Genomic DNA, 11,775 nt, shown 5'->3' on the forward strand with positions numbered 1-11,775 from the left:
TGAATACCCACTTCGTCAGACGCATGTCAAAGGTTAGGTTTTTTGGTTTGTTTAAAGTTACCACACCCAATTTATCCACACAGTCATTCAGGAACTCGGGTGAAGGACTAACTTTGACCAAGTACCACAGGAGAGGATCCCCAAATAATTCCTTTTCAGAGCTCAAGGTTCTCCCAAAGGGATTAAATTAGGAAATTCACAGCGAAGTAGACCAGGAACATCTCTCTCTGGATTTTTATTTAAATTGCAAATTCCTGGGGCAGCGGTTGTCTTTTCATTACAAGTTTGTGCTGTGACTAGTCCAACAGGGTCACAGTCCATGACCGGGGCATCTAGACAACCACAACACAAATATTGCATCACTTCCCTACAACATATTCTTAACTGGATGAGGTCTTCTCTGGATAAAAGGAGGGAAAGGTCTTGGGACATTTCATTTAGTGGAGTGGACTGGTCTGCTACTGTACATTTTTCTGAGTGCTCTTATAGGCTCAGAAGCCCTCTCTCAAGTGTAGAGACAGATTAGATCATCCACCGATAGAGAAAGGAGGCAGAAACTGATAGGAAACAAGCCTTGTGTTTCACTTGGGGCGCTTTAAAAAAAAAAGGCCCATCCTCCTCTAGAGCGTGTGGGATTTATAACACAACTAAAATAAGGAGAAGCCAGGATGGAGCCATAATTGCCAGGGAAGACTTATGATCTGAAGTGAAAGGCACTAGAGGTGGCAGAAGAGGCAAAATTTGGATTAAAGGAAGCTGAGGTAGTTTTCAGAGTCATGGAAACGGAGGGAGCTGGAGGAGTAGACAGTTAAGGCATGCACATGAAGTACTGATTGCAGAAGCCGGCTCTGAAGGTTGAGGCTGTTGGATGTAGAGGCTGTGGGAGCACGAGTTGATGGGTTGGTCCGGAAACAGGGCAGGCTCCTTCCAGCTGCTCTCGAGAAAGCGCTTTGCAAGGCATTCAAGAGGTCAGAGATGAAAGCTCTGGGTCTGCGTGAGGCTCTGTGCCAAACTCCCTTGGGGCTATCAGTCTGTTCAGCCTTTTTAATTGGAGCCTCTCTTTGCTGCACAGCCTGCCTGAGGTGGCCACAGATGCGGAGGGATGGTCTGCTGTAGCAGCAGGCACTGCTTAGGTAAAGCTATCCCAGAAGTCTCCAGAGTAGTTCTGCAGGATGAAGCATTTTCTTTAGTTGGAGTTTCAGCCATTTTGAGTGAGCTGTGGACACATTTTATTTTTAAAAGCTGCTGCTGCTGCAAACTCACTAACATGAAGGCAGAAGAACAAGCCGGTCACAGCAGCTCTCGGGAGGGACCAAAAGAAGGTACCAAGCCTCCAGCATTGGGATTTGTCTGCTGATGTCTATTACAACAAGGAGGAATTAAAATCTGCTGTGGACCAGTTGCTAGACACAGCCAAATCAGGCAGCTAAAAAACAAACAATTGAACAGCCCCGTTCATTTCTTCAGAACTGACTGTGCACCAGGGACTAAGTTCCTGGGCGATTCAGTTGCCTCTGTAATAGAAAGTGTTCTCCAGTTACCTGCGTTTCTAATGCCCTCTACCGAATTCGAAGCTTCGGCTGCTTTAACATCCGTGTGCACGGTGCGCTTTTGCTCTTCGTATTTACAATAAATGATATTCTCTCGTTCCCCCTCTAACCCAGACATCCACTGCATTTTCTCCCAGCCTCCCCTCCCCCCCCCCCTTTTTTTTTTGGCAGGGGCAGAGGGAGCGGGTAAGGAACCAATTCCTCCAACTTTTCCAGAATTTAACACCTTTGTTAAAAGAAGTTAAGTAATTCCACAAAGAAAGTTTTCCAAGAGCGGACTGAGGCAGCACGGTCTTCCCATGACTGCAAACTGCTCCACTGCCTCAGAGCTTTCCCAACCTACAGATATGAAAACTGACCAGAGTTGTCAGTTTCCACAGCAGCTATCCAGAACCTTGTTGGCAGCAGTGAAACTGATAAGGATCACATCAATTTTATTCTGTTACTGACTGCTTTCCCTGTGCTCACAGCTTTGCCAATGGGGCTCTTCCCTTAGGAGACCTCATCTCCTTTTCATCTAATGCAGACCATAAAGTTTCCACTACTTTCCTAGCATTTGAGAGATCAAGAACGGTAAGAAAGTAAATTGGCTGCAACTCAAACCTAATCGGATGCAAATTGTGCTCGCTGACAAGGGGAAACATTTAGAGGCCTAGGTGGCCTCTATGCTAACTACTGAGTAAGTTGCCCTATCTTTTGATACAATGGTTCAGTCAGTTAACTGTGGAATTCATTCCCACAAAATACATTGCTAAAGAAGAACAGTAACATCTGAAGTTAAAACAGCAAGACTTTAAAGGGCTGGAAAGGATCTGAACCCACATGTTTCAGAGTATAAGCCAACCTCTAAATGAAGGGAGGTTAGAAGAAGCTCTCTTTGTGGGGTGGGTTATTCCATCACTTCCAACTGCAGAGTTTCTTGCACATGCCTCTGAAGCAGCTGATTCTGCCCATGGATGAAGACAAGATATCGGACTGTTCGGCTAATCTGGCATGTGTTGGGATTCTCTCAGAGCTCTTTTCCACTCACTTTATCCAGAACACCTTGGCCAGTTCTGGGGAAACACTTTATCCAGTTCTTGGGAATCCAACAAATCAGTTCAACCCCAGACTCATCACTGCGGTTTCTTTACTGGCATACAATCAAACTGCACTCGAGTTGGGTACCACACATCCAATGTACATAATCATGAATCAATAGTATTAAGTGTATTGTGCACTTTATGACTGATCTAATTTATGATTAATCTAATGTTTGTAACCAATCCCTGTACAGATCATGAACTGTCCAAGAGCTACAAAGTGTGCTAGTGAGCAAAGCTGCAACTTTATCAACAACTCCTCACTTTTTTTTTTTTTAAATCTAACTATATGTTATGTACAAGGCCACTTGCGAGTTTATGCTTTGTCCATTGTTAACCTCTGTTTCCTTACTTCTTTTTGCATTGTTTATGCAAGGCCTACAGCATGGCAATCCCCATGTTATGTTTTAGCCTTGGGAATAGCTTATTAGAGCTATCAAAGTTCCTAAATATTTGGCTTTCACAGTGGCCTTAGTGCCCTTTGACTCAGACCAGGCCAGGAAGCTCTAGCTGCTCCTCTCTGGTGCGAACCTTGTAATAGGCATCCATTTCTGACACTTCCAGGAGAGGCTGTCACGCACTCTACTAAGAGATATTTCTTGAGGGCTATCCTGAGACTTTGTGCAGTAACAAGTGACTGCCATGAGCATGGATCACCAGTGCTCAGAGCTTTGCAATTCTTTCCTAGTCAGTTACAGCTGCATTTTAAGTTACTGCTCATCTCTGTGGTCCTCAACTGTCAGGAAGATACACCTCAGCCTATGCCACAAATGGCAGTAGAGATTGACTGAGATGCTCTTGCTGTGTGGGTTGCTGGGTTAACTCCCTGGAGCAGAAGCAGAATCCCCACCTTTGGGATTCCCTCCCCTTCGTGGTACAACAGACCCTGAATTTGGGAAGTTTGGATTGGTACCGACTTTATGTTTTGTTGACTATTTTTAAAATCTGACCTATTCAAGTAGGATGGGGAGTTAGCTGCAGTTCTGGTAACAACAGTTTAGTGACATGATTTGGGGAGGGCTGCATATGTAACTTGGGGGTGTTAAGTTGTAATTTGTTGCCATGGCAGTAGAATGGTCAGGTATGGGGGAAGGGGAGGGACTTTGGGGCAAGTATTGGTTTTAGTTGGGGCTGGCATCTACTGGCAGTTGATATGTTAAGGATTGTATCTCTGTCTTTGTGAGAATTCTAGAAAGAAAAGAAAATTCCAAAACAAGCGTTGAACAACAGTTTGATCTTCCACCTCCTGTGTGCAACTACTGGGGGGGGAGGGGGGGGGGGCACACGACTTTCCCAAGACCAATGTATATGAGTGTAATCTAAGACCAGGCATTCGAGAGGGCTAAGAAATAAGCTTTGAAAAGATGTAACTGTTTAGCGGCTCACTGCAGCCCAGGCTGGACTTCTGGCTACAGCAGTGATTTGGTCAGGGTTCCGAGTGGGCCAGCAGTGAAGCAGAATTCAGAATGGTATGCAGAACAAAACAGATCATACTCCCATCAAGGAGCCAGTCGAGACAGAGTATTCTAAGAATTCACCACTTGTTCACGTAAGTTAAACATGGATCACTACCATGGTGAAGAGCTGGATTAGAGCTGCAGTCAAAACAGTTTTTCCTCATAGTTTAGAAGCATTTCACTGAGCCAGCAAGACTTACTTAGGAAGAGTGAGCTCCAAGTCTGCTTGTGCACATAAACAGGTCTGCAGGGGGCTCAAATAATAAAATGAGTGCAGGTATTTACTCGGAATTTCACTAGGCTCATTCATACTAGGAAAGATGTTTTCAGGGACTTGTTTTCAGATGTAATCTTACCTGTCTTCTTTAAGGAGTTTAACAAGTCACTGTGGTCTGGAAGAAAGAGCATGGAATTAGTAGCCCGGGGGCCCTAAATTCTAATCCTGGCTCTGCCATTGGCCAAGTAGGCTCAGATAAGGTACTTCACCTTTGTTTTAGCTTCTCTAACGGTAAAATGGGGATAACATCTACCCACTGCCTCACAACAGTGAGGCAAAGATTAGCTACTTAATATCTACATCCAAAGGCTAACTGGTGGACTCGGGCTTGTCTACACTACCGCGCAGGGTCGATCTAAGATACACAACTTCAGCTACGTGAATAGCATAGCTGAAGTCGACGTACTTAGATCTACTTACCGCGGTGTCTTCACTGCGGTAAGTTGACAGCTGATGCTCTCCTATCGACTCCGCTTGTGCTCCTCGTTCTGGTGGGGTACCGAGTCGACGGGAGAGCTCTCAGCAGTCAATTTATCGATCCCTGCTAGAGCGATCGCTGGGTAGTGTAGACAAGCCCTTAAACAATTGTATTTTTTAGAACTCAGTTCACCTTTAGGGGCACGGAAGATCATTTAATCTCTATCCATTTTGTAGACAGCATTTGCATAAATGCAGACAGAACCGCTACTGTCTTTGGATCCAAACACAAGATCTCTCTCTCTCTCTAATGAAGCCATCCTCCAACAGATGATATATAGTCAACACGTATCTGGCCCCCATTACTGTAGTATCAGATTGCCTCACAACCCTTACGATATGTCTACACTACAAGCGCTACAGTGGCTCAGCTGCAGCTACACTACCGTAGTGTAGATACTTGCTACAGAAAAGTTTTCCCTGTATAGTTAATCCACCTCCTCGAGAGGCGGTAGATAGGTCGATGGAAGAATTATTCCTTCAGCCTGTGTCTACACTAGGGTTTAGGGCAGCTTAACTACATCTTTTGCACTCTCTTGAGTGATGTAGCTAGGTTGACCTAAGTGTTAAGTGTAGACTAGGCCTTGATGTATTATTGTCACCACACATCTGTAGGGTAGGGAAATACTATTATCCCGTTTGACAGATGGAGAACTCAGACGAGGTTTAAGTGACTTGCCTAAAGACACACGGGAAGTCAGTGGAAGAACAAGGAATTAAACCCAGATCTCCTGAATCCCAGGCTGCAGCCCTAACCATTGGACAACCCTTCCTCAATAACAATAGCCCAAATACAATGGAACACAGGGTAAACATGAGAAAGAGAGAAGGATACAAGATTTTAATCTTTGGCAGGCAAGCTCAATGCTTCTTCAGACTTGTCTTCACTGGAAGTTTAATCATACTTAAAGAATCAAGTTACATGGTGATGCTGTCCTCAGCTGCTGGTGGCCAAGCTGAGATCACCATTGTGTCAGGTAGTCACACGCAAGCCTCTGGTCCCATGGCTAGCTGACATGGAAACCATGACTCGGCCTGCTATATACTGGCCAGCACTGTCTCAACTAACCCAATTGTTAAGTCATTTCAAAACACAATTAAATATATCCCCAGCTGTTGCACAACACTTTGATACCATGGTGACAAAGTGCTTTACAAGATAGATACAGATTGATAGAGTTGATTTTTCTGGTCATCCATTGCAGGCAGCATCCACAGCCTGGGGAAAAGGCAGACAGACATTCTCTCCCCACCCCTACCTGACATACCAACGCAAGTGATTTCTTGCTTCGCGTTTGATGTCCCTGAATAGACGCCCTCCAGGTTTCCTTTCTAATAAAACTCACAGTATAAACACATGCAATGAAATCAGCAAGAGTAATACTTCTATTACCTGCCACTGGCATACAATTCTTCCTGCCTGCTCAGATAGGAAACTGGTGACGTATAACAAGAATGAAAGGAGGAGCATGCATGCAAGACAAAAAATGAAGAGGACAAGACTGCTGAACATTTTCTAGAGTTTTCAAGCACACAGCAATTTTATTTGAAAACTACTTTAATAAGGGTGGTTTGTGCCACACTAGCTGATAAACTGACTCAGAAATAGCAATTAAATATTAACTTGAGACATTTAGGCTGCCAGAAATCACCTGAAAGAAAACAAGATCAGAAGGTACTAAGGAGACTGATTTTTATATATATTTTACTCTAGCTGCATCTAAATCCTCAGCACAAAGCTCCGTCTTTTCAGGGAAGATTAACATATTTAACACTACTAAACTCTATGTAATCTGCAATCATGGAAATAGTAATTCAATCAAGGCTAGCACCAGTTAAATTTTACTCATTGCTAGCCTAACAAGTGTCTTTATACCACAGACAAAAAAGACAAGGTTCAAACAGAGCTCTTTTTAGCCAGACAAGGAATAAATTGCAGGCTGGTGAGGAATCCACAGCATTTGCAGCCAGTATTGCTAATCTAGTTTGGAAATAAAAATGTACTTCAGCTGAGAACCAGCAACTTGCAGTAAACCCTGAAAGAAGCTGCAAGTGATTTTATGTCATCCAGCCAACACACCACCACGGACTGATCGGCACTGGCAGAAGACTGCAGCAGTGTGTCAGCTTTCCTTCTCCAGCATGGAGAGCTCTCAAGGTATTGATTCAACTAAGCATGAATGGCAGGCAATATAAGTAACTGAGGAGACACCGGAAATGGGGAGACGGTGGAGGTTTATAATCTTAAAAAAAAAAGAAACAATCAGAAGCACTAGCATCTTAGTGCAGCAGGAGAACCTGCAGCAGATAACAAGGAATAGCATAATCAGGAAGAATCTCCGCAGTCCAAGCAAACATGCCTAGGGAGAAGGCTGCTGTAATATGGCTTAATACAATAGACGTGATTTGCCTCTTTTACTGTTAACTTTGTTTTCTGTGTCTTATTTAAAACGGAAATCTCCACAAACATATCCAGTTTCACAGGGCAAATTATTATCCTTGATCACATTACTCCATCGCCTGTGCAAGCTATTAAAACCTTTAACAAACTCCAATTAAGACAGTAGCACATACATTTATTGAAAAGACTGACTGCAAGCAACACAAAAGGCCTGATCTTAGTCCTGGCATGCATCTCCAGCTAATCACAGAGCCCACTATAACATTTCACTTGCCATTCTGAAGTGACTGAAAGAAAACAATGCAAAAGCAGCATTCTGTTCTCCTCTGAGCAGCAGGAGGATACCTTTAATTATGGCCTTCCAACAAGGCAGACAATGATTTAGCTAAACAGGAAGTGAAAAAGATATTCCAGTTGCAGTGGTTTTAAACAGATGCTTGATTTGTAAATACTGTTATTCTACAAGGGTCCATTTGTTTCTAGATTTCTCTGCACCTTCACTCACCAACCCCAAAAGGACAAGGAGAATGAGCTAAATGGTGGCAAAATCCAGTATTAAAATTCACAGCACTGAGCCACTGCATAATGAAAGATGCATGTGCATTATCTTCATTGCACAGAAGAACATCACTATGGGCACTTTTATCTACTTACCATTACATAGAGTGCTTGAAGAGTCAAACATAGGCTACTAAAAAAATAATTCATACACAATTACCTCAAGATGGCGTGGAGCTGTCTAAACCTCACTTTGACAGCATGGAAAAAGTAGTGATTTTTCCACTGTACATGAGGACCTCATTTAATCATGTACGTCAGAAGTGTATGTTAGTTGGTAGCATTCTGCTACACTGTACTCACGATCATCTCCTTTCCCCCCTACCCCCAAAATATGCATGTGGTATTATCAATGGGAATCATGTAAACCTTTCTGGTACAAATATGATTAGCTCAAGCACAAAAATGAACAGGATTGGAAGATTTAGACACTAGGCGGTCTGCAGTATGTTGGATAGAACTGAAATATGTGAGAAATTCATTTGTCAACTAAGAAAGATACCTACCGAGATGTAATAAGCAGTACTAGAAGCTAAAAATCTTCCTTTGAGACCCACACTAAAAGGCTTCTTCCAAACTAAATATCAGCAACACCATAAAACAGGCAGCAGCAGCATCCCAGGGGTGTGCAGCAAGCACTTTTAACTCATTTTTATCAATACTTACTTGGTATGACCAGTGTCTTTACACACAACTCTCTCCTGAAATTCTCATAAAATGGCTGTCCAGACAGCACCTCACTTTCTGTATTAGTAGAGTGACCAAATAGCAAATGTGAAAAATCGGGACGGGGGTGGAGGGTAATAGGAGCCTATATAAGAAAAAGACCCAAAAATCAGGACTGTCCCAATTTTATAGGGACATGTGGTCACCCTATGTATTAGGCTACTTACCCAAAAAGATATACAAGTTAGGCATATGTTCACCCCATGAGCATAATATGGAAAGGAGCTCTCTCCCAACAAAGGAAAGAAGCAGAGCACTGCCCGTGTATATGACTTGATTTGCTTTAACAGAAGTCCCCCACCACCACCAAGACAGTTTAAAGTAGACTGAAGCGACACCAAAATGTAAGTCATTTCAGAGAAGGTAAAAGGATTAGCATCCCTTTCCAGGCAGATGTCAAACCGCATTAGTGCTGGCTGTGGCAGCAGATACAAACTCCACCCCACCCAGGGACAGAAGAGACTAAATGTTTTTGCTCCCCTTTAATCAAACTGTCTCATTATAGTACATCTTACAAATGCACACAATATATTTCAATAAAGCAATCCACTCCCAAGGAAGTGAAATCAGGTTTTTGCTCTGCACTGGTGAGATAGCGAGGGCCTTTTGCTGAGAAGGAAGCAGGCATTCAGATTTCTTCCATCAAAGAGGGGGAGGGAATTCTCATTTGCTAGATTAAATATTTAAGGTGTTAGAAACGCTTTGCTAGAATGTAATTCACAGTTTCCCCCAAAAAATCCACCATTTAACAGAATTACCAGTCTCTGTTTCCACCCTCCCCAGGAAACCAACCAAACCCAGGTCATATGAAATCAACAGCTGCTTCTATCACAACTGCACTATTTGATATCTCTTCCTCCCATTACCAGATAGATAGTAATTAAAATACATTCAGAGGAGTACTGGCCATTCTCATTTCCCCCTCTTGACCCCACTGGAGCAAACACCAGTTGATTTTTTTTGGAGGAGTGGGGGGGGGGGGGAGAAGAGAGAGGCTGAATTTAGAACATTAAAGGTAAAGATCACAGTCAAGCATCATTCAGCTGCATCCTGAGAAAGCAACCCCATTTCAACGGGGGGAAATGAATCAATGCACAGAGAGGTGGGGACAGAGGGCGGCTTCCCGCAGCAGTTTCCCAACCCGTCGTTCTCCGAACACGATGACAATCGCCCCAGGAGGAGGGTCCCTCCCCCGCTGGGCTGGGCCCGGCTCTGGGCCCCACCGGGCAGAGCGAGAAGCCCTCCCCGGCCGACAGCGAGGGGCTGCTCCCCCGCCACGGCTCCAGGGCAGGGGGGCTCAGCTCCCCGGGGGCGAGGACAGAGCCCGATGGACCCTGGGGGGCGGCCGCCCCGCCGCCGAGGGAGAGGCCGGGGCCCGTGGGAGGCTCAGCGGGGCCCCGCTGCCGAGCCGGGGAGTGGCGGGCGGGGGGGGGTCACGGGGGTCTCTGCTCCGGCCCCGGGTCACTCACCGCTCTGCTCGCCCAGGAAAACCAGCTTGAATTTCCGCAGCGGGTTGCCGAAGTCGCCGCCCGTCGACATGATGGAGCCGCCGCCGCCGCCCCGCGCTCGCTCCGCTCCGCTCCCCGCGGCGGGACCCGCGATCGCGCGCTCGGCGGCCGGGAGGCTGGAGCCAGGCAGGGGCCCCGGGGCTGCTGGCAGCGGCGGACAGTCCCCGCCGCCCCTCCGCCCGCACTCCGGTTACCAAGGGGGAGAGCGCGGCGCAACCGCTCGCAACGCACAGCGCAACCGAGCCTGCTGCTCTCGAGCCGGGACTCGGCGCGCGCCGCGCCCGCCCCGCCCCCACACGGGCGCGCGCCCGCACGCCCGCGCCGCCCAATCAGGGGGCAGGGCGCGGCGCGCGGCGGGGGCCATGCGGAGTGTGGCAGCGCGAGCAGAGGGCGGGGCCGGAGGGAAGAGGGGCGGGGCGGAGAGGCCTGGCGCCGCCGCAGGCCGGGTGGAGCGCTATAGGATCTGGGGGTGGCGAGCTCCCTCCCGCCCTTCGACCAGGCGTTAACCCTGAAACCTAACGAGGGCAGACCCCAATCAAGGCTGTTAACTAATTCACTGCTGACCAACTCAGCTGCTGCTGCCAGCTGCCAGCTGCAGTGGTGGTTCCTGGGTGGGGATGTGGGAGCCGAGCAGCTGGCTGCTGTCAAGGTTTGCTGGGTTGGGAAGCTCTGCCACCGAAAATCTTTTGAGTCATCTGGTGCTATGCCCTTGAGAAGGAAGAGCTGTATCCGCCCCATTGCTAATAAAAAGAGCCCCTCAGCAGTAGAGGGAGGCACATTTTTCGGACAAATAGGTTGTTTGTTAATAGTGAATTTAGAGCCATAGAGTTTAAGGCCAGAAAGGCCCAGCAGATCATCTAGTCTGACCTCCTACATATCACAGGCCAACAGCCAGCACCTGCACACTAAACCTATCAACCGAAATGAGACCAAAGTATTACAGCCCACAGGAGACTAGATTGTCATGTGTTACAGGGAGAGACTAGGAAGGATGGAGCTGCACCTGAGCCTGAAGCTCCCACAGTAAATTTGACATGAATTTGCCAGATCGTTTCAACTTGTAATTTTTAAACACCGTTTACAACACAGCCAGACAAAGACGTTCAGCTGTTACCAACCTTGTAACTTTTAGCCCATGGGGCATGGGAAACACAAGTTTAATTCCCCTCGCTGCCTGATATGAAGAAGAGATTTGAATTTGGGTCTCTCATATTGCAGGAAAGTGTCCTAGGCCCTGGGCTATGGAATATTCTGGGGTGGGTTTTCCTTAGGGTATGTGTACACTGAAAATGTTGCCATGCTGGACCATGTCAACATAAACACTCCCTACAGCCACAGGAGGGGTTCTCTCATGGCCGTATTAATCCACCTCAGTAGCTAGGTCAATGGAAAAATTCTTCTGTCAACCTAGCGCTGTCTACACCAGGGGTTAGGTCAGCATCTCTAAGGAATGTGGATTTTTCACACCCCTGAGAGACATCGCTATCCCCAGGGCCGGCTCCAGGCACCAGCTGAGCAAGCAGGTGCTTGGGGCAGCCAAAGGGAAGGGGGGGCATGATGGGCTCTTCAGCGGCAATTCAGCGGTGGGTCCCTGTCCCTCTCGGAGGGAAGGACCTGCCGCCGAATTGCTGCGGAAGAAGAAAGTAGCTCTCCCCGCACCAGCAACTCCTGCCGCCCCAGCCCTGGGCTCTTCCCCCGCCCCACACCCCCTGCCACCCCAGCTCTGGCCCCCACCTGCA

The 11,775-nt window shown here is 46.8% G+C and overlaps 1 protein-coding gene across 2 annotated transcripts in view; it reads right to left on the reverse strand.

Moving 5' to 3' along the window:
* Positions 1–10,309, reverse strand: part of RAB6A (RAB6A, member RAS oncogene family) — a 101,230-nt gene extending 90,921 nt beyond the window's left edge. For both annotated transcript variants that reach the window (XM_054015875.1, XM_054015874.1), the window contains exon 1: positions 9,998–10,309. In XM_054015875.1, the coding sequence (XP_053871850.1) occupies positions 9,998–10,067 (70 nt within the window). In that variant the 5' untranslated portion in view covers positions 10,068–10,309. The remainder of the gene's footprint in view (positions 1–9,997) is intronic.
* Positions 10,310–11,775: the final 1,466 nt, after the last annotated feature.

Source organism: Malaclemys terrapin, chromosome 1, assembly GCF_027887155.1.
Source record: "Malaclemys terrapin pileata isolate rMalTer1 chromosome 1, rMalTer1.hap1, whole genome shotgun sequence".
Taxonomy (NCBI): domain Eukaryota; kingdom Metazoa; phylum Chordata; order Testudines; family Emydidae; genus Malaclemys; species Malaclemys terrapin.